The sequence below is a fragment of the Antennarius striatus genome, chromosome 21 (assembly GCF_040054535.1).
Source record: "Antennarius striatus isolate MH-2024 chromosome 21, ASM4005453v1, whole genome shotgun sequence".
In the NCBI taxonomy this organism is placed as follows: domain Eukaryota; kingdom Metazoa; phylum Chordata; class Actinopteri; order Lophiiformes; family Antennariidae; genus Antennarius; species Antennarius striatus.
In genome coordinates this window covers 14486042-14510285 of record NC_090796.1, presented here as the reverse complement: position 1 = coordinate 14510285, position 24244 = coordinate 14486042, and the positions used below count along the sequence as shown (strand labels likewise).

Here is a 24244-nt window from a genome sequence, read left to right as displayed (position 1 = left end):
TCTGGTATTTTTACACCACTGACTGAGAACAGATGATGATACCATAATGATACCATATCCTCGTTGTGTGTGTGTGTCTGTGTGTGTGCATGTGTGTGAGCCCCAACCCATTATCTCTGACTTAGAGCCCATCGCCAACACTGACAGGCCCTGTGGTTAAGTGCCTGCAATAAAGGTCCTAAGTGATTTGGGCAGACTAGAGACTAGGAGACCATTTGTTGTAAAAAAAAAAAAAAAAAAAGTGCTGAGGATACCCCTTCACCTCAACACCATCCTGTCTGGAAATAATTCAGTCAGAGATAAGAGAGATGAGTGTGATCTCAACCTCGTAGGAGAGTGTAGACATACACAGGTTTGTCAAATGTAAATAGCAGCCTGCTGGAGACTTATTTACCTTGCTCAGATGATGGGATGTGATTAAATGTGAGGAAATGAAGGAGGGCAACAGTTGACAAACCTCAGAGGTAAATCCCTCTCTTCCCTTTTACTTGACACGGTGTGATCTCTTGTGCGTTTATCAATTATCCAGGCCCACCACACAATGTCAACGTATGTGAAACGTGCGTTTGTGGTGGCGGTGGTGGCAGCCTGGTCAATAACGTTGGGTTTTAATGTCTGTGGACAAACTGCTCAAGCCAATTATGATTGCATTTTATTGTTTAAAGAGTTTCGATCAGCACAACAGCGCTGACAACACCTCCTTTGTGGTTGGATGAACACAACCCTATTGATGGTGATTAGACAGCAAACAAGGAAAATCACCGGCACCCAGACATTGATCCTGTGTTGTCATTCCTCTTATCCCAATTATTACACCTCAAGGCACCCCCAGTCTTCACCCCATGTGCTTGGAAAAGGTGGCGAGGCCTGGCGTGATGCAGCAGAGAAAATTAGCATGCATATTCATAAGGCCAGGTGGAGGGAAGAGGACTGTGTCGCCGGATTCTGCCAAGACGTCATCGATGTCAGGATGGAGGAACTGGGAGCTTAATGCCCCTCCAGTAGCAAAAACTGGAAGAGTCTCTGTGCAGTTCTTCTATCACTTTGTTTCTACAGCATCTTCTGCACACTGCTCATTTCTATGTAATACTTAGAGGGTACTCAGGTTGTGTGTACCTTCACCAATCAAGCTTGATTTTATCCTGCTATGTTGATGCCATAAGTTGACTCTGATTGACTTAGAATGAAAATGGTGGTCTGTACGATGAGTTAGAGACCAGAAGTAAATGCACTTGCACATTCTTGTGGCATAGAAACTGTAAAGCAGCAAAGACGCGGATTAAAAAGAATGTCTGGTGTTTTTTAAGGGGTTCTTAGAACTGGACCCATGGACGGCAGAGAGTGAAGGAGGGATTTTCAGGACATCCTCTTTGTCAAAATGAAACAGACTGAAATGGGTGGTAAGCTTAGCAGAACTCCCCAAGAACAGAAGATGGGCTTACGGGGATGAGGATGAGTGCAGCCATTCTGTTTCATCCATATTATTCTTGTTTTATTGCTGTTTCCTCATTACCCTCCTTTAACTATTAGCCTTCTGCCATATGTGACACGCTGTCACAGGGCATGTGAAGAGATTTACTTCATCCTTGTCTTTTTAAATACTTGAAGACAGAGAATTTCTCGCTTGTTGGGACATGTTGTTTGTAATGTTTCCCTTGATGGATTTAACCTTGGCTCCTAAAGACTGCTATATATAAGAGTCCTTATGGGATAAAAGACAAGAATAAAGGAGTCAAAGAAGAAGCACTAGGAGGAAAGAATGTTGGGATGGATTAAATGAAGTTTGAGAAATAGCAAAACAACAAGTTTTTAGCCCAGAATTACATAAGATCAGTGGATCCTTCAAGCTAGAAACCAGAGTTGGAGACCATAAGCTTAGCTTAGTTTCTTATGCCTACCTACCTGCCATGGGAAGGTGAAAGAACATCTTATTAAGGTCTTATGAGAATAATTTAATGCTAAATAAGATAAAGCCAAAGCATTTGCTGGCTCTATCTTTGTGCTAGCATACAGCTATTTGAATGACACTGATCTGGATATTTTCTCAAACACTGACATATTTCTTGGACGAGGTTGGTTTGATTTCCATGATTTGCACACGATGACCCTTTAAATCCCTTTAAAATGGGATTTTGGAAGCCTCTTAATGGTTTGCATAAACGCTCCTTATATCTCCAGATTCATAAATGACTATCGGGCTGTGACGAGTTTTGAATGACGGCGACCTTGAACAAAAACACTCGTTTCCAAAAAAAAGAACTCAAATCTTCATGCCTGCGGTCTATTAAAAGAGGGTAGAAAGATTGAATCATATTGCTGCTGGTTTTGGAGCCTGAAGATCAGATAAACATTGAAACAATTGTCTGGCCTAGAAAGTTGTTACTCCAGATAAACAGAACAGGAGAGTGAGATATGGTTTTGCCCCAGCAGGACAGGCTTCCAGTGTGTTTGGATTTGTGTGTATGGAGGCGTGGATCTCCATCTGGAAACACTCTGCGCTGGTCGGATCTTTTTTTTTTTTTTTCCAAACTGGGGCTGTGGAAGCTGTCTAAACAGTCACATCACACAAAGAAACAGACGTACAAAGACCCGCACGGAGACGTGTATCTCACATCGACGAATTTCTTTTGCTTCGCTTTTGTTGTAGGATGGACCTACAATACAGCCAGACGGAGGGATTGAACAGGCAAAGTCATCCCTTAAAATAGAATCCCTGAAAAGGGTTGGGAGGGCCACAGGAGACGAGACATCGGCCGATAAGAGGAAAGAAAAAAGGGAGATGGAAGGACAAGAATGCCGAGTCCGTTTTACCAGAAAGCCTGGGAGGAGATGGGGTGTGTAGGCTTCTGAGAAACGGAGTGCATGGGGATGGATGATGTGTGTGTGTGTGTGTGTGTGTGTGTGTGTGTGTGTGTGTGTGTGTGTGTGTGTGTGTGTGTGTGTGGGTGCATGAGTGCAAACGATTTACTAGGGAATTAATATGAAAAATATAGGACATTTTAATGGGAAATTTGCCTAGAGGTCAACCAATGGTAGATTTTCAAAGGCTGATAAATTAGCGAAGGTCTGTAAGTGGAAAAAGCTGGTGGCTGATTGGCATGCAAAAAAAAAAAACAGAGTGAGTCATGAATGACCAGTTTTTTGTGTGTAAAAAAAATGAATTTCCCCATTGAAGTCCTTGCTTCTAACTCTTTGCACCCAAATGACCGGCTGTATTTTACTTTATTCGATTACATTTTCAGCACTGGTAATGGAAACACTGGGCTTTGCTGTAATCAGCAAAAGCAAAAAGCAAACTTCCGCTACAGAGAACACATGTAATGAAAAATCCATAAGTGTATGAACCATGTAATTTTCATGCATCTCCATGAAATCCTTACGTTTTGTTTTGTTTTTTTTAAAATCCAAGCTGTCTTGAAAGCTTTCCTTCTATTACATGGCTAGATTAGGGTTTAAGACAAGAAAAACCCTGACGGTGAGTACCTTCTACAGTCACAATCGATTATTATAAGTGATCAATCCAATCATTCATGCTTTGACCCACAGGGAAACTTTTAATAATAAGCAATTACAGAGAGCAACAAATGCATTAGGTGGTAGATTAGTTTAGACGGATTCGTAGTCGTTCACTCTGACACATGATCATGAGCGCATTCGCCCCAGAACTTGTACTGCCAGGTCTCTCTTTGTGCACTATAAACTCACTGATGTTCCTCGCACATATTAGATCAGGCACCCACAAAGTCACGCAGAGTAATCCTACAACTGGTGTGTAGCTGTAATAGCTTTCCTGACAGTAATAGCTGATCTAGCTGCCTGTGCAGCAGGGTTAAAGCTGAGGCTTAAACTAACACACAATAGCTCTTCGCAGAAACCTCTAAACCTTGAAGTCTCCGTCTCACAAAACACACACACACACACACACACTTACACACACGCACACACACACACCTCTGGCATCCTCACATAGTTAGCCAGCCAGTGCTCCGCCACACTCCATTAAATGGGTATTAATCCTACTTTCCCCTACAAGCATCACCTATCCCATTTGCATTTCCTCTCGTCGCCTCGTCTCGTGGATTTCGGGTTGTTGCTTCTGCATCCGTCTATTCACCGGATCAGAAACGTTGACCTTTTTCCCTGCCCAGCTAGGGGATGAGACACATAATTTACCCATTTATTTATCCCCTTCCCATTTCATTTATCTGTAGGGGGGGGGGGGGCGACGACACATGAGCGACCATTCATTTCTGAATCAAGGCTTTTAAACGCCCATAAATAACATATGCACTTTTCTGCCCCTCCATTGAAGCGTGATTAATTCTAATAAATGGAAAATGACTGTTCGAAGCTTCAAATCAACAAATCATTTATTATAATTGCTATTTATATTATTAGTGTGTCCAAGCCATTATAATTATAATCAACACTATTGTTTTTGGAGGTCTAGTGGACAACTATCGATCTGCACATTGTGTGATTGTCCTTGTTTCACAAAGGGTGCACATTTTCTGCGACACAGGGTCTTGTTACATAACTGTTTTGTCCTTGGTAGATATAATTGCTCTGTTTTTCCACCATTTTTTTTCTCTACCTTACACCTTGACATCTTGGAAATGTGAGGACGTACCAGTGTTGTTAAAGTCTTCCTTTTGTTTCTGTGAGAAAAAAGGTACATTTATGTTCTGTTCCAGTTGTAACTGAAGGACTTTGATGACTCCGACTTGGTTAATTTTCACAAACGTCCAACCAGACGTTCACAACTGAATGAGCTTATTGGACGACAGACGAAACATCGTCAAGCTTCCAAGAGTTTTCTTCTTTTTTTTTTTTAACATAGAGATCTTCCACAACATGGATGACTGAGAATCTCCAAAGATGTAATTTAATCTTACATTTTTTCCATTGCTTTTTATAATTTCATTCACAGCTAAGCTCCACTCTATTGCATTTTGCTCATTACTAAAACAGCACAGACTTTCATTTTTCATTCAATCTTCTCAATGAATTCCTCGCCTTATCCTTACGCTTGACACTATTCCTCAACATCGTTCCTTGTCTTTACAGCTCTCTTCAAGATAGAACATCGTTTCCTTTGACATGCAAAAAACAATGCAGAGTTAAAAGAGCGCAAAACAAGTGGGAGATGGGCTAAAGGAAACTTGTGATCCAGTTGAAAAGCCCCCAAGCCGTGGGTGTAAACTTTTTCCTGGTTAGCATCTGAAGACTATGACCTTTTCTGCCTAAGTTACATCTATTGCTAAATACAATGCCTCCGCTTGTGTGCTGACCAGCCGAGGCGGATCAAAACTTTCTCTGTGCTTATCTCATTTGGAACTTTTGTTAACACTCTTGAGCTTTTCACCTCACATATCACAGAAAACTCTGACTTTATGAGGTGAAATAGTCACTGGCAGGAGTGATGGAGGAGGGAGGCAGTAGATACAGTGGAATGTTTATTTTTGATCCTTTGATCTGAACATAGATATTGATCTGCTTCTCAGACTTAGTCCAGATGAGATCATTGGGGCCAATAAGAACTTTGAACCGTAAGCAGTGCTGGTCGAGGCCTCTAGGGGGCCTCGGGCAAGATTTCGTTCGTAACCCCTTACTAAAATCACATTTGACATTTGAGTTAGATGATTCTCTCGGACGGTTACAATAATAATGTTTATCATGTCTCAAATAGGGTTATGAATTTTTCTTTTTCAAAATGAAAAAAAAAAAAAGAAGAATCTTGTTCTCAGTTTTAAAGCCTATTATCAACAGCAGAATGGGCGAGTTATCCGCCAGATATTTATGATTTACTACCCGAGGATGTGATGTGTGTGAGAGTATATATGGTGAGGTTGGCATCTATGCCAGCCTTAATGTTTCATATGGCCTCGGGCTAAACTTCAGAAACAAATATTTGGATCTCTGCTTACCTTTTAAAAAATAAAAATAAAAAAAACAGCAAAATAACCTGTGACCTTCTCTGAGTGAATCTCATGCATGAATTGAAATTTTCTTCAGTAAAGAGCCATACTTAAAATATTTTCATGGACAGATTGTGTTTCCTGCACCCATTAACCCAACCTCTACCCTGCAAAAAAAAAAAAAAAAAACCCTTGCGCCGCTGTGTCTTTCCACTCCTGGATGGAACAACTGCTGAACCAGGAAACACAATATCCTCTGTGATACCATTCAGAGGACTCGTGGATTATAGTACATCACAGGATTAGGGGCATTTCCCTCAACGACATCTGTTGTACTCTAAAGGCTCGTGGAGATTATAGGGGAAACCACATGCTCTGTTAAAAACACAAGGGCACAAGATGTAATCTTGTAAAACGATTAGAACAAAAGGTGGAAAAATGATTGAAGAGAATACTCCGATGCTTCGTTCGAGGTTTGTACTGTCATTGTTCTATTCTTTAAATTAGAAAGCCAGTTAACAACAGCGTCACTATAAGCATGTGCATCATGTTGTCTCTCTGCGTCACACATCTCTTAAAACATGCCGTCTAAGATGAAGAAAAGAAACTGAGCTAATAAAGAAACAACATGATCACTCATTTAATTCCACCAATGTAGAAATGAGTTAAATATAATTTCTTTTCTATTAGTCAAATGAATAAAATTTCATTAAATCATATTTAAGAGCTATTCATTTACAAATTAATGTTTAAAGAAAAACAAAAAAAAAGTCCAAAATGGGTCCAAAGCGAAATTTAAAAAGCAGCAAAGTGGAAAAAACAACAACAACACATGAACCAAGAAATAATAAAATGAACAGAAGTCATTGGGAAAAATCCAGTAAAAGCGGTAAGGAAAAGCACAGAAAACCACAGGAAGTAGAACTGACGATGTAAAAGACTCCAAAACTGACACAAGGAATCACACACTGATGAGATGATGACAGACTAGCAGAAAGATTAGACTCCCAGAAGATCAAAAATCAAGAGCAAAACTCAAATGAGCTGGTCACAGGAAATAAAAAACAGAACACAACGACTTTTCAAAATAAAACCGGTAATAATGAAACACTGGAACCAGGAGATGACAAAAGCATCTACCAAATGCAAGAAATTCAAATATCAAATACTCGGTAAACAATAATTATTATCACTATGAATATATGGAGTTGAAATAAACCAGGTTGGATTATTATACCTCCTATAACACATCTCCTCAACAAGGGAAGGGCTGCTTTGCGGGTTCCCTGACAGTGTGCATGTCATGATGGAGGTTATGATCTTTTCCAACATCAGCACAAATTGAGTTTTCCCAGCAGTGATGGCATCCTCATCCTCGGACGCAACATTGATGTGAACTCAATTCTCCAGGTTCTGTCATTTGTTATTAGTTCCGAGGGGGAAAAAAAATCTTTCAAAAACTATTTCTGACCCTCAATTTGGAACAATTAAGGATTTACTGTGAACAAACATGCGCACCCACGCTATTTTTTAAATGCACAAACATGTACGCAGACAGAGCATATACCCCCTATCACCAACTACTAATTACAATATAATTATCCAGGCGAGTGTAAACAATCTGAACAGATGGTGAAAAGCGTGGCATTAGTACTAATGACCTCAAGACCAGCAGCTTCCATTCAGGAATAGCTTCTCTTTATTATATGCTGTATTATAATTAAATGCCACAGTCCTGCACACACAGATACACACTCCACTCACCACCAGCCAAGGTTAAACCAATGCTATTAAGCTCCTAATGTCCATTTGTGTGTTACACAGAAAGTTTCACTTCACATTATTTTCTCATCTAGCACGGGTCCAACATGCGAAGCAAAAATTTTGAAGTAAACGCAAGTTACAATTTATTTGTTTTTAAACTAATCCTGCCATTCTTCTTTTTTTTTTTTTATTACAATGCGCTCATTCATTCATTTGCTGTAACCCTTCATCCTGTGAGGAGTTGTAAGAGGCTGGAGCCAATTTGATAATTAAATTCCATGAGTTGAATTGGGAGACATGCCACTACAAAATTGAAAAAAAAATAAACCAAAAACATGGCCTTTCACCAATAGAGTGTTTCTAAGTCGTGAAAACACAGAAGTATAGATTTTATATATACATGTTAAAGACTTCAAAAGATATAAATCCTTATTTATCAAAATGTACTTTATGACTAAAGGGAAGGAAATGCTTTTTTACCAAATGTTCGCCGACATCTAAAGACAAGCAGATAGTGTTGCTATCAGTCTTCTTGTATATATTTGGGTTCAATAATGAACACTTCTACCTTAGAGCAGCAATTCAAGCTCATTCAAAGCTACTGGAGTTCCTGTCATCTGCCGTTTGCTCTCAACAATAGTTTGACATCTCTTGCCACGCCTGCTGAAATACCTGCTGCCGTTATAGACACTCATGCTAATTGTAGCTCATACGTACCCGCCAATCAAAACAGCTCTGGGAATGAGAGGAGGAAGTATTCTTAAGTATATTGCACAGATCCTTTTAAGGTAAATGTTTTATTTCTCTCTATTTCCCCCCACCCCAGACTTGTCATATTTGTACAAGTCGTATCTTATGAAAGGGACACTATGTTTTCATACATCTTCCTCAGGCTCATTCAATCTGACAGACATACAGTATGTTAGCATATGTGAGTTAAAAAAAAAAAAAGTGATGTGGGAGTCAGTCTTGAGAAAGAACAAAGTGATGGAGTGAAAGGGTGAGCAGTAGGAGAGCACAAAGGAAGCGGAAGTAAGTAGGGTGCATTATGTGACCCCCCTCGCTCCGCCATCTGAGACGTAAATGGCAAGTCAAGCAGCTGCTGCCATCTTGCTTTTGAAGGACCTCAGCCCTTCATCTTGTCTCACCCCCACAGCTTGGCGAAAGGCCATTCTGCCCTTCTTGAATGACAACTCTCTTCTTCCCAGAACAGAGGATCACAGGGTTGTTTGGCTCTGATCTGCATTATAAAAGAAGTCCAAGGCAGGTAAGACTAAGACAGGCCGGGTTAATTACAGCAAGGACACAAGCCTGGGTCTTGTGCTGTTGGATCTGTGCTGACAATTGGAGGTCAAAAGGAGAAAGACAGCTTGTCTGTAAAATAGTTTGAATTTGGAGTTGAAGAATAGATCGAGGTTTATTAAGAGAAATATTGAAAACACTTGTGTTCTATTGCAGCTGGCCTCTGATTCTTCCTTATTGTTCATCAGTGGTTAGCAAAGGAGCTTTACTTCTACTTTTTCATCCTAACCATGCATAATGTTTTTTGCATAATGTACATATACTACCGTCTTCATCAGCACTGTTTTAAAGATGTAGCAAGATGTAGCAATATAGCTTGGCAGTGTTTGAATATGCTGCTTTTAGATTCAAGGACTTCCAGATACGACTAACACTTTGGAAATTTGTTTCCTCAAGTAATTTTTGCTCTTATTTTCCAACCCTCCTATTCCCTGGACCTCAGTCAGCATCTTATAATAACGGTAAAACAGAGTGATTTTGATGTGTGTATTCATATAGCATTAAAAGGAAGTGCTTCAAACAGCAGCGTGGTCTTCTGTTTGATATTGGAGTTCCCTCTTCAAATCATTTCCAGAGATGTCCCTCGGTTGAAGGATTGTAAAGAAACAACGTATATTTTGAAAGTCTAATCAGCCGTTATGCATTTATTATTGTCAGCTTTGGAGGCGCCATACACCTTCAAAGCTGACAATCAAGAGACGGGTGGGGTGTCACGGTTTGAGGCTTTTCACGATCACTGATCAAACTACAGTTTCTGACGAGTTCGGGTGTGACAACACACAAGTTATTGTGATGAAATGGTGAATACGTGCAAGCCCACATCTCAGATGTGGATGTGGGGGATAAATGTGGTGTGTCTTGTCAGTGCATTGTGACAATGGATGGACTCCGTTTGATATAGTAGTGTTTTATATGTAGAGTAAGCTAGTACAAGGCAGTGTGTGCAGAAATGTGACAAATAGTTCTTTCGTGCCTGCACTAAATTGAATGTGCATGCATGTGAGGTTCTGTTTGATGTACTGCGTGCACATGCGTGTGCTTGACGGTGCTTGCATGTAGAGGACATAAAAAAGGCAATTGACAGGATGTCAATCACAGGTGTTTCACCTGTCAGAGCGGCGCTGCCGGTGAAGGATAGCTCTGACCTTCAGAGGCGACAAGTGAGCGAGGCGGCGCAATTAGGCCGTGCTCTGCATCCCTCCCAAAATGGCTTTCTCATGACATTCATAGTCAGAAGACCACACACACACACACACACACACACACACTCAACACGTCAATGTCACCTGATGAGTGCGTATCATCTCCCGATGAAACCGAAGACGGGGCGTGACCAGACGGGGAGGTGACACCCACCTGTTACCATAGAGATTTGATGGGAAGCGAACGCGAGGATTGTAAGTGAAAGTAAAGAGGGGATGGATTAATGCCAAATTAAGTTCAAGTTCATTAAATTCAGTTTCAGTCTGCAGGAGAAACTCGTCAAACCACAGAAGAATAGTCGACCTAAAACATTTAAAGCGACCACATTTCTCAGGCCTTCTTCTCATTGGTCTAGATGGTGTTGGATGCAGAGGACAGGTAGTTTTAGACGTCGGGTAAAGCAAACAAAACCAGGTTAGCGGTCACAGAAAATGGAGAGTGAGTTCAGGATGGTTAAAGGACGGCTGAAGCCCTGCGTTGCACAGAGATGGGCTCCTGATGAATGGCCCAACCTAAGCCCTCTTTGCGGTGTCATTAGGCAGAGAGGTTTGCCAGACGTGTCTAAAAGCATCGCGCAATACCTCTGCCCATTCATCACCATCCGGGACAGGGGGTGGTGGTGGTGGTGGTGGGGGGGTTACACATATTTTAAGTCATAACCTGCTTCTACAGTCTTACACGGTGGTGTGTATGCTAAGAATAGCCTCTATTAACATCACAATATGGTTGTTGCTTATTTGTGTAGCATCTGTGTGGCTGCATAAATTACAATTCTAATGTACAGAACTTAATGGATGTAAAAATAGAAATCGATGCTTCACATGCTAAGTTTGTCCTTTAATGTTGTCTCTGGTATCCACCGTTCCATTGGTTTTCCTCGGTGTTCTTACTCCTGGTGTGAAACATACACCACTATCTAACAAAAAGCAGAGGCCGGGTTGGTTTTCTTTTAAACTGGTCCAGCAGAGGTTTTATATCAAGCTGTAACTGTGCCTTTGATGGCATAGAGCTATTTTCATTCCCTTCCATTCTTGGCCATTAACGTTCAAATGACGACGACAGCAGATTATTTTCCAGGGCTAAGCTTAAGACTCATCTTTGTGATCTGAATGGCACAAAACTGTTTTACAAGTACACAGATGTGGTCACTTAGATAATTAGATGAGATAAGCATATTATCATGTTGGTAGACCCGGTATTTATCAGGTTGCTTTCATTACAAAAAGGGATGGAAAATGGTCATTGTAGGCTGGAGTGCATCTTACGTGAATTAAATGTTTTTGTTTTTTTTGTTCCCCCCCCCCCCCCCCTTTTAAAGTGGTTGAGGAGAATAGATAGCTAAGAGCGGTGAAGTGGCTGCGCTGTGTGTTTTGAGTGTCCACTTTTAGACAGACGCTCATCAAACAATGGCAGACACGGTTACGAAGGCGGAAGGCAAAAACTGTCAATCACTTTGCAGCCAATATACCTTCCATTTGAAGAAGCTGTCTGTCACCTGACATCCCGGGTCCTTCAACCTTACATTCGTTGTTGGGTTCTTTATAAAAGACTTCAGTTGACTATCGTTGTGATTGCCATTGCCCTTTTTGGAATGGCTCTATTTTTGTTGATGGTCAATATGGCTTCATAAATATCTTCACAAACTCTAAAATTCATGCTGTTTCTTATCTAAGACGACAAAACGATGAACTTAACTGCTCTAAAAGAGCAAAGAGAAGAGACTTTTCTGACCCAAGTCCAACACAGGAACATTAGATTAAGTTCTGGTCCACATTTGAATGCTGATGCTGCTTTATGTCGCTAATTTAAAAAAAAAAAAAAAAAAAAAGCTTTAATGGAAAATTTCTGAGTTCATTCAGGCTATTTTTGAGCGTTTTGTTATTAACACCTGTTCCATAATATACGTATAAATACATTAAAACTCACTTTGAGAATTCCCCACCTTCCTTAGCTCAAGGGTTGTTGTTTATTTTTCCTTTTGCTGTTTTGCCTCCGATTAACATAAAACATGTTTAAATCATCATAAATGGTCATTATTATTCTTTACTCAAGTCAGTTAGTAAAAGTCAAGTCAATAAAATAAAATGTCTGTCGTCAATCAGAGATTTGTGAGGAGGAAGTTATTGGTCATAACCTTTTAGCGGTATAACCAATTAGCCGTGTAATATCGTACATACAGCATCTGTCATGTACGGAAATAAATCAACTTTGAGGGATGCTACAAATATTTTTTTTAAAAAAATACAAAGCCTTTTTGTTCTGTCATTGTGATTTTTATTCTTACCCTCCTTCCCATTCATAGACAATAAACTGGCATTGACCCGAACCTTTCTCATTGCCTGTGAGCCCCATTATAAGAGAATATCTGGTGTTGATATTCATCCAGAAAAGCTTCTGGATGAGAGTTTGAGTGGGTATCGGTGTAAATAAATCCCCTATTTTCCCCCTGTGACCTAATCCGTACACTTTTATAATTACATTCCAAATCCTCCATTTCTTCCTTTTCATCCATCTCCTTTGTGCTTCATCTGCTTTGTGACCTGTGCTTTATTGCACAATGATCACAAATATCTCACTAATGTCGCCTGAATAGCTACGGTGTCCTTTTTGTATTGCGATCATGGTCCTTCTATTAATATCAGTAAAGTTATGAAGTTTTTTTTTGTTGTTTTTTTTGTTTTTTTTTGAAAGACTGAAATGGAAGAAAGAAAGAGCAAAACGCAGCTTGATGCATCGGTATATCGACTTCTTAACTACTTCACTTATGTTCCTTCCTGCTGCTCCCTTTTGGTTCTCCAACAGCTTATAAATAGGTACTCAGGGAAGGCAATCAGAGGGGAGAGGAAAGCAAAAGGAGTAAGCCAGGCATGATTACTACGAGAGAACACAGCAGGAGGTCAAGGGGAAAAATGTATAGCAGAAGGTTCCAAGGAGCTAATTGGCTTGCTGAGCAGTGAAAGCAGTCCCATCCATTCTCTTGGCTTTATTAAGACATGCCCTTCATTAGTTGAGTACAAAGGAGAAAGAGCAATGATCACATTTATCCTGGAGAGGTGGAGCTGGAGGTTTACGAATGAGTGTGTGTGAGTGTGTGTGTGTGTGTGTGTGTTTACTTGTGTCACAAGGGACATGTTTGTTGCAGTGTGAGAGTCGAAGGATGAGCAGAACCCGGAGACAGGGATAAGATGGATGAGGTCTGTGTGTGTGTGTGTGTGTGTGTGTGTGTGTGTGTGTGTGTGTGTGTGTGTGTGTGTGTGTGTGTGTGTGTGTGTGTGTGTGTGTGTGTGTGTGTGTGTGTGTGTGTGTGTGTGTGTGTGTGTGTGTGTGACCAGACCAGACGTTTTCTGTTTGCATTAAAAGCGTAAATGGCTGAACACAACACACACACACACACACACACACACATACACACACACACACACACACACACACACACACATATGCATGCATTCTTAACTATTCTTCATATACACAAATCACATGCATGAACAAAGTGCTGTTTATCCTGCCAGACTCCACATCGCTCAAAAAAAATTTGGACATTGCATTCATGATTTTTGCATCCTCGATGGGGGAAAAACACTTTTTAATTAAAGAGCAAGAAATGCTCGATGACAATCTGGGCAGAGAAAAGACCAAATTGAAAGTGCCAACTTTTAAATAACATTTATTGCTGCATCTCGACTCCCCCTCTCTCTCTCTCTCTCTTTTTTTTTTGTTCCCAGCAAACAGCTTTTAAGGTGTCAGTGACAACAACTAAAATCCTCGTTCCAGCATGTTAAAAGCCTTCAAAAACAAGGTTGTGAAGTGAGACTGTTTTCCTCCCACAGTCCACTGTGATCAAGTGTGGAAATGGAGGGATAAGCTGCCAAACACTGTGGGTTTACTGACCCTCACTAATCATCTTAAAATAAGTCACTAAGTGTTTCCTTGAAGTATTTTCCCAACCAAATTGTCCTTATATCCATATAATTTTTACTTTCAAACATGTATCTTTTATTTTCTTTGGCTTAATTCAATACTGATAATTCTATCATGGTCTCACTTGACCAGTTTGGACCAGTAGACTTTAACATTTCAGCTTTAACTGCGGCAGCAAACCAACTGTTGTTCACCTTGCTTTGGAATTCCTTCTCTCAAGCGTGAACATTAAAAATCTAAAAGCAGAAGGTTCAAGCAGTCCCTGCAGAAACCAATCAAACGCATCCTTTGCAACAAGGCAGATGCCACTCTTCCCGCCCCTTGTTCCTGCTGCTGCATCACTCCTGCACCCCCTCCAACCCCCCCCACCACCACCACCACCCTGCAGGCTATGATTAAGTCACCCGCTTGTGGGAATTCAGTTTTATGGCATCTCTCCAAAATATCAATGATATTTGCATAGAGGTATGTATTTGCACGGAGCATTCTCAGCGTTCCGATAATAATAGATTTGTTCCAGGTGATTTCACTGACTGAAATATAATGAATGGTGCTGAAGATGAGCGAGAAATGTGTTATTTCACGGCTGACGCGGCATCATTACACCAACGACGCTCCCCTGCTCATGCATTCCTGTATAGATGTGGTTCCATAACTAACGGCTCACATATGGGCAAGTTCCTGAGTTCAGCTGAGTGTGTGTGTGTGTGTGTGTGTATGTGCATGTGCATGTGTGTGTGTGTGTGTTCACAGACAAATTGAAAGACAGCAAAAGTAAGGCTCTTCTTTTCTGTTTTCCCGTTCCCCCTGCGTTCGCCCATGCATACATTATTGAGCGCTGAAGAACATTGTTCTACTGCATTAATTTTTCAGGGAGACAAGAGGGTGGACTGCAGACACACCCCATCCCTCAGCCGGGGGGGTGGGGTGGGGTTAGCCAAGTCACTCATGCGTTTGCTTTTACGCTTGTGTGCGTGTCTGTGTCGATTGTGTGTTTGCTCATGTATGACCTCTGACTGCAACTGATGTCTCCTTCAGTAAGGATTTTAAAGATCTAAGATTTTTTTTCTTAGATTTCCTTCCTCACACACTTTTTTTTACCGTTTTAACAATCCTGAATTCTCTCATCTGCCTGTTTGGAAAAAAAAAATGCTTCTGTGACAAAAAGGGAGAGAATTTTGGTGAAAAATGGATCAAAAACGATATTGGCGCGTCGGTTTAATGCAGTATTTTTTTACATGTATGATTTTAAAATGACATGACTCTCAGCTGTATTGCGTCCACACACAGATAGTAATAAGTCTTTCCAGCTAGATCTTGTGAGAAATTAAAACCGGCTTGCCTCTGAGAAAAAAATTTGTGTGTGCACAAGATAAAATGCAATTATAGAACAGTAATGGAGAACTATATATATACAGTATATATGAAAGTCAGTCTTTCCCACAGTTGGATTCTACCTTGTTTCAGCTCTGTTTGATGACATTAACATCAAAGTGCGGCTCTGCACGTCATTATCGCAGGTGGGGAATGGATCGCTGTAGGGTAAGTGATAAAGGTAAAGCGTGCGAGCTGAGAGCTTAGCCTGTCTCGGCTAAAGGTTAGCCCGTAGATTTATGACTGCCAGCCGAGCTATACGCAGAACATACTGCAGACACGTCGGATGTTTGAGCTTCTCTGATTGACTGTGGACAGACATATTTGTCTTTCAGCAGGTGTCAAATATGTGGGTCATGTCTTGTTTTATTAATGGCAAATGAAATCTACTGATTTCACTTCCTGATTTTTTTTCTCAATACACCTTTGGGAGGTGTAGTGTCTCAGATTTCACGAGGAAAAAACAGGCGAAATATACAGATATATACGTGAAAACTCTATTTTGAAAGCACAAATATGACTCTCAATCAAATTCTTATGGATGGGTTTTTTTTTTCTTTTTCTAATCAAATAAAATACATATAAAGATAAATAAGGAGGCACTAATGTAGTCGTGACCTTTACCAGATCATCTTCTCTTACCTACTTAGAATCAGTCTCTGAGACGGAGCGAAGGTTCAGCCCAAAAGCACTTGCGGGGCCAACAAGAGCAGAGATTAATGCCCAGCAGCGGGTCTCATGGGAAATGCAGTTCTGCGGGCGGGAAGAAGGAGGCATCACTGAGCTGTGAATGGAACAAAAGGGCCATGAGTAATGTGTTGGAGACATGCCAAATACCGCATGCTCTGGAAAGATGTGTGTGGGTTTTATTTTTATTTTTTGTGATTGCTTCTCTATAGAAATGTGTGTGCGTGGACAGAATGGTAATCGGCTGATTGGGTTCTGTATAATTCACATGGCGTGGTGTCCTGTGTGTGTGAAAACAGTGTAAATTAGCAACTGGCCTTGGGTTGGGGTGTCTCTAAAGGATGAGACCACACTCACGCACACAGAACACAAACAAATTGCACAGTTGTGTGGTGAAACATTTTGGATGTCTTCCATTTTCTATTTTGCATATACACACACACACACACACACACACACACAAACACACATACATGCAGCAAGAGTGCCAGTCCAGTATGCTAAATAAAGACAGACAGTGGAACAGATTTTCACACCCAGTGGGGCCATTAGCAGCTCGGTTAGACCGCTAGCAAACTTCCATCCTCATCAGTGTCGCAAACACACATTTGAGACACCTGCCATTGAATGTTGAGCACGTGATCACAGCGCAGGACACACACACTTGTGATCCATAGTTATCTTATCTATCAACACCAGGAAAAGATTTGCTATAGAAAGTCCAAATAGTATAAGTTTGCATGTGTGTGTGTGTGTGTGTGTGTGTGTGTGTGTGTGTGTGTGTGTGTGTGTGTATGTGTGTGTGTGTGTGTGTGTGTGTGTGTGTGTGTGTGTGTGTGTGTGTGTGTGTGTGTGTGTGTGTGTGTGTGTGTGTGTGTGTGTGTGTGTGTGCTGTGTCTGGGAGCAGCACCACCCTGCATCTGGAATTATGCACTTAAAACCAGGCCGGTGAAACGAACAGGTTGTGGTGAAATATCACCGTTCAAAATGTTAAACTGACCTGAACTTACAGGTATATTCTTGTTTTGTGCTTTTATTTTGAAAAGTATTTGCTGTATATTGTGTGTGACTTCAGAGCCCAAGCACTTACGGATGCTTGTTGAATTCAAAGGATTGTCTTGACCTTTTGTGAGGACAAAATAGTAGAAATATCCCGTACTTTAACTCCTGATATTTTAGAAAATAATTCTCCGAGTTCTTCTCAATTATGAATTCTCACCCCAGGCCAGGCATTTGTACCTGGCACTGTTCTCATTAATGAGAGACCTGATTTAATTGACTGTGTTCTTCAGACTTGTGAGAGTCCACTGAACACACACACACACACACACACACACACACACACACACACGCTTAGATACCCAGTCTTTCGGTCGACCTGGACCACAGCTCCAGGGAAAATCTTCTGCCATGAACTGTATGCAAATAAGGAGCCTCCATCCCGCAGTAATTGCTGTGTATTTCGCAGAAATTGCACAGTTTCTTTGCAGAAGTGTGATGTTTTTTTGTGTTCATATGCATTGCAAAATGCTTAACAACCCAGTTGCGTTGGTTATGGTGAAGGTGGATTTGCATTTTATATTATGGGCTGTGGAGAAAAAAAAAAAAAGACGAAGGTGAAGAGTGCTTCATTTGATGCTGGGGCCAGGGAATACACGGCGAGTGATGCGGGAGATCAATGCATCGGTTAATTGCACCTCGATCCGTGAGCAATCCCTCAGGGATGTGGTTGGCGAGGGAAGGTGGTGGTGGTGGTGGTGGTGGTGGGGGGGGTCAAGGTGCTTTTCTCCCTTCATTTAACTGAAGGTAAGACCCATGTAGTCGTCGTTTCATCCCACTCCCTTCATTACGTGTTCACGGTAACTAAAAATATTCAGTATCTGAACACGGATTTCGTGTTTTTGCTAACTCAGCTGATGAGAGAGTGAAGGAAAATAGGCGAAAACCAAAACAATGAGCTGAAGGACAATAAACGCTGGAGTGCATATGATTTAATGTAATATTACAGTAGTTTTCAGGGGTGTCTGGTTTATTTAAATTTATTTTTCCTTCCCCTGAGTTTGTGTTTCCAGCTTTGTGTTGCTGATTCTGCGGCGTGATATCACTGATGAGCTTTCATGGACTTCCTAATGAGAGCGACCGCTGGAGATACTCATCAGAAATCAATGTTTTCTTTGGCCTCGCACCTTCCTGTGGGTAAAAAGGCTGTGTTTGAGTGATACGCTTTCTCGTTTTCGTACCCCCACGTCTCCCCTCGACGTCTCTCTTTCTCCTTTTTTTTTTTTTTTTTTGCCTCCCCTCATTCTCCTTTAATCTCCCCCATCTGAGATAAAAGGAAAGCACACATCACCAGGGAACAATTAGTCTCACCCGTCTAACAATCACTATTGCACATCTCAGATCTCCCCTCATTTTTTGTAGCCCATCTTGTGCATTGAATTAACCCCCACTGCTTTGGGGAAATGCCCAAACACTTCAAATTTAAATGCCCCTCAGAGTCTCTTTTTACATTTTATCTCTATTTTTCATCCGTCAGAGTCTTTAGTCATGCCGTGACGCTTTTTTATTAATCATTTTTGTCACACTCTTTTTTTTTTTTAATCACTTAATGAAAGTTTTTTCTTGTGGATCTTCTGACAAGGCCTTGACTCCACAGTGTGACTTCCTTATTAGTTGTGTCTGTTCTGATTCTGCTTTTTTTTTTTTTTTGTGCTTCTGCTGTGTTGGGGCTCTCTTCATGTTTGATGAGATTGGGGGGGGGGGGGGGCACAGCACAGTGAAGATGACGGGGGGTAGGGGAACAAATTCCAACTTCAAAATGCTAGGTGGTGATGTGAGGTGAGCCTGACAGATCAATACTTTTGTTGTGCTTTATTGGTTCCTCCTGCCGTTCTCGGTTTGTTATAAATATGTATTTGTTGCAGCCGGTCCAGGATATCGAGGAATCAGTCTCAGGAGTAAGACAACGCACATGTTCAGCAAACTCTTTATACAATTACAAATAAAAAAATGCTGGAATTAACAATTATTAATAATTTATTGAGATGTTGAATATGTATTTTTATACTGCAGACAGCCATTTTTCATATGCAACCAGAAATGTAATGTGAACAAAAGCGATCCAAGGATTAACCCTTGAGGGACACCTAATATGGTGTGAAAGATGTAATAGAATGTTGACAGTGGAGAGATTAAAGTTTTTCATTAATGTCATGGTCAACTGTCAAAGACAGGATTTAAATTATTCATCGCAAAAATTATACGCATTAGTTTAAAGTTCACAAGAAAAAATAAATTCTGCAGCTCTGACAAAATCCACGCTGAATATTTTCACAGATATTGTTTTCCCCAACAAGCAAAAAGCTGATTTGACATTTTCCGTATAATGGATATTTGATGGTCATCATCTCTGAGGATAGAATTAAACCCAGGATTCTTCAAGAGTGCTTGGACACGAGCCATTTTATAGTAGATAAGGAGCCATTGGGGTACAATACAATCCATTATATTCAAATGAAAGCTCAGCAGGAACGATGTTGTGATGTTGGTTGTGATGCTGCAAGTCTTCTGAGAGTAGTTTCTAGTGGTGTCTTTACTCTGTGGAGTAGAGGTCAGTTAAATAATAATAATAATAATAATGGTGATTAAATGTGCTTTTGAGTGAAATTCTCTGTATTTTATTCCTATCAGAGGAAAGATATCTGAATCTTTGAAAATGTAAATCAGGAAGAATCCACACCATCCATCAATAATCATAGATCATTTTGACAATTTAATTCCAATGCATGATTATCAGTCAGTTTGATAATTATATTATCCAACCACCCAATTAACGTGTTCTATATTTACAGTGATCATTTCTGGTTTTTGAATTATTTATCAAGGGGTTTTGATGTTACAACCATTACGGATCTTGACGGTAAATGTGTCGATCGGTTCGATGCCCAATCTATCATTTTGAAAGGAGTTACTTGAAAAAATGTCCTTAAACTTTGCACCTCTTCCATTCTATTTCTGTTCTCATGTTCACGTTGGCGCCTCAGGGTTCTTGGAGGCGTGTGGGCGTTCTTTATTCATATGGATGTTGAGCTTGTTTTCTGTTTGTTTCATTAACAGGCATTCTGAAACCTCATCTCTGCTCTTTGTTCTTTGCAGATGACGTCCCTCCTTACTTTAAAACAGAGCCGGTGCGCAGCCAGCTCCACCTGGAGCGCAACAGGCTGGTCCTGACCTGTATGGCTGAAGGTAGCTGGCCCCTGGAGTTCAAATGGATCCACAACAACACAGAGCTGACCCGCTTCTCGCTGGAGTACAGGTGAGAGCAAACTGCTGGTGTAGAGATAATTAGCTCCAGATATATCACACATTATTCTTTTCGCACAATATTATTAAAAGGTTTTTCATTCCAGCTTAAGCTTTGACCTTTTAATTTATTAATTCTGAATGATCGTGTCTCAAAACGTGACTTATATTTCATTTATCATACCTGGTCTTGCTGAATAATTTAAATCCAAAATTGTACATTTTGTAGAACAAAAATAGCAACCAAAAAGTATTAAATCATTGCTTAGAAATTCAACTGAATCCCAGGTAAGCTTAGCTTAGCTCAGCGTAGCAGCAATTGCTAATTGCATTCTCAAATTAAATCCAGGTGATTTGGTTCAATGTTGTTGCCCTTTATATTACACATGATCCAACACATCGTCATCAGACAATATCATTTAACATAAAAAAGGAAGTAGCTCTTACTCTCTCGTCAGGTGTGTGACCTCCATCACACACCAGAGACGCAGTTCAAGGAGTGAATGAGGGTTTGGCGAGAGGCGAAGCATCTTTAATGGTAACTGGGAGATCCGTTGAGTCTAACACGGCTCTTATCTCACACAGCAATGTGTGTACATGTGTGTGTGTGTGTGTGTGTGTGTGTGTGTGTGTGTGTGTGTGTGCAAAAAAACAGGGTAAATGACACACAAGTGGATTGGAAAGAGGTTTGTTGACACACACTTTGCTGCTCCTAGTTGAGCTGTTACTTTGAGAGAAAAAAAAGTGTGTATCTGAAAACAACAAGGTGAATGCACCAGCGACATAAGTTGGGTGTTTTGGGTTTTTTTTCACAATGATCTCCAGGGGGCGATAAGACCAGAATTGGAACATGGGGTTGGGAAGGACACATAACGGTATTGTTTTACTGGAGCCCTCAGGACGCCTTTGACTGAGTGACAGATTGGGTGATGAAAAAAAGTACTCGGGCTTAAATCTGCAGAGGATTGTGCATGTGTGTGTGTGTGTGTGTGTGTGTGTGTTGACTGTGTAAAAAAGTGACTTCAGATTTACTATGAGATGGTTTTCCATCCTCATAGTACTCAGGAATAAATGTAGATGCAAAAAAAAAATGACACTATAAAGAAATACCCTGATGTACAAAGGCATGGGAAAATTATGTATTGAATTCAATGCAGCTGCTGAAAGGCTGCAACAAAAGTCCATAACTGTGCGCTTAACTCCGCTGTAATTGAAAAACATATCGATCTTGTTCAACTTTAAGGTGCTTTTTTTGCTTTGTTTATTGTATCATTACCGCTCCTGGCTCCTGGGTCGGTTCAGCTCGGCATGTTCATGATGCAACGCACCCCATCTTGACTCAGTGAGGTATATCTGTCGGGATACGGTCCAGGAGTCGTAATGCATGAAGACACCAGAACGTAAATGATAATAAAGGAATCACAATTTGTCTTTAAGCGCTTTTACTGCATCTTTCTAAGCTGAGCTGTTGGTTTGCAGGTCAGATTGAGTCGCTGTGCTCTGCAGCACTGCAACATCCTGTTTCGTGTGGAAACACATTATGAATAAAAGATACGATCTCAGAGACCGAGTGCAATACTTGTGCTTTTTTACATAGAGTGTATTGTGTTTTCCTTTGTAATATTTGTGCGTCTGTTGTTCTGTTTCTGGGTGTGTGTTCCTTGTCATCCCTCAAGTCACCCTTTCCCTGCACCAGGAGTGTATTTGAGTGGAGCGACCCCCTCTTCCCCCCATATTAATGAGGTTATAGTCGAGGTCCCCGCTGCTGAGTGCTGCTTTAAGTATTGACACCATGCGACTTGACCTTGTGTCCCCTGGCTGCAGATCAATACTGCAAGGTGTGCGTGTGTGTGTGTGTGTGTGTGTGTGTGTGTGTGTGTGTGTGTGTGTGTGTGTGTGTGTGTGTGTGTGTGTGTGTGTGTGTGTGTGGATTACAATTCAGCATGTAAAGTGTGTGCATAAGTGAGACACTACATCACTACAGATAGTAGCATCCAACCAGCCACATGCACTTCTTTTCACGCCCTCCTTCAGTACGTTTGAAGACGTATACCCAAATTAAAACTGAGCTTACCGTAATTATTATGGAGGAGAATATCCAACTCTACATGGTTGTTCTAACCGTTAGCCAATGGATTATCCTGTTTTAGTTGATGACACAGTTGGACTGCACAGTGTCTGGTCAACACAAACAGAAACCACAGGAGGAGGAGGATTTCCACTGTTCTCCGTCAGACACCATGCCACCAAATAACCGAGAAAACTGAATGGATTAATAATCAAAACCTCAGGAGTCATTTTGTTGTTTGACGTTGAGTTGTTTGCAGGTTTCTTTGGTGGTTATTCGGTTTCTCTGTAGGGAATATAATCCTGTCACACAGTTTTCATGTTGTAATAAGATGGACAGTCACCCCCAAAAAAATAAATAAATAAAAAGTGGAATGACAAACATGACATCTTCAGCATCACAAAGTTCAAATTGATTGACTTCCTATCTGCTTGTTTACGGAGCCCTGGTGTTTTTGGATGATGATGATTATCTTTCTCAATTCAAGTCAGTGCAAAAGAAGATGTTTCTCTGTCCACAACAAAAATATAGAAGAGGAATCAAATTTTTGACAGCTAGTATCTTAGCGCTAGCATCAGAGACTGACTGTTCTTTACTCAGAAACAGGTCTGTATTACATTTCTAATTATTCAGTATTACATTTCTAATTTGTATGTAGGCGATCATCGGTATGTCCCGTTCCATTTCTGTATAGATCAGAAAATGGAACGGGAAGACATTTTCCTGATTTTGTCACCTAGAAAGATTTTACAAATTTATCTTTATCGATCCGTCCAATCAGGGACTGAATGATGGGCAGTTTTCCTTTCATTGGCCACGTGACTAAGCAGAACTCCTGAGTCCACAACACGTCCATTCTACACTCAACACCAACTCCAGTACCATCGTAATGGGAACATTCATCATGCCTATGGGTCCATTTTTTAAATTGTTTTTATTCTTACCTGCTTTTTTTTTATTGATCACATTATGAAACATACAGTATCTGTATAAACACAAGGACATGTGATCGCAACACTGTCACACTAAAGTGCTTTTATGCATTTTCTAATCGTTTAGTGTTGAACTATATTTCAGTTAGAAACCAGAGGGGTTGCTGATGTGTTCAGGCTCCCCTTTCATTAACTTCACATTAGTCCAAATAAAAATGTCGCTACTGGTCTTTTAATTCATTATATAAAGTTGCTTGTAAAATATCTCATTATCCCGTGTTCATCATCTGATAGATAATATGAAATATGGAATTCATGAGTCCAGAAATTAGTGGATCAAGATGAATAAGTTAAACGATATAATCAGAAAAGAAATAGGTTAAATTGAAAAGTTTAAATTAACATATAAAGAAAAAAATCAAATAACTAGTCAACCATACTAAGGATGTGGATAAGCACCAGCTGATACATTTAATAATTGATTGTTGCTGATACTTTATTGGCATGTCTGGGTAAAAAAAATGCATGAAAATCTCCTCAAACACAGTGAGAATGGAATGCATTGCCTTATGGGTTTAAATATTGGTGTAAAAAATACTGTGTGATTTAAATAAATTAGTCAACTAATTACAGAATAAAGTTCCTTGAAAGTGGAGACGCCACATGTGTCTTTAATGGACTGTGTATGAATGCATTCTAATGGAAACCTGCTTTCATGGGGATCAGCAGTGACAAATTATAAACACAACAAAATGATAAAGCATCCAAATGAA

General features: G+C 40.4%; 1 protein-coding gene across 3 annotated transcripts in view; it reads left to right on the top strand.

Annotated features, from left to right (window-relative positions):
• Positions 1–24244, top strand: part of sdk2b (sidekick cell adhesion molecule 2b) — a 188861-nt gene that overhangs the window by 106965 nt on the left and 57652 nt on the right. For all 3 annotated transcript variants that reach the window (XM_068305660.1, XM_068305659.1, XM_068305658.1), the window contains exon 2: positions 20325–20484. In XM_068305660.1, the coding sequence (XP_068161761.1) occupies positions 20325–20484 (160 nt within the window). The remainder of the gene's footprint in view (positions 1–20324; positions 20485–24244) is intronic.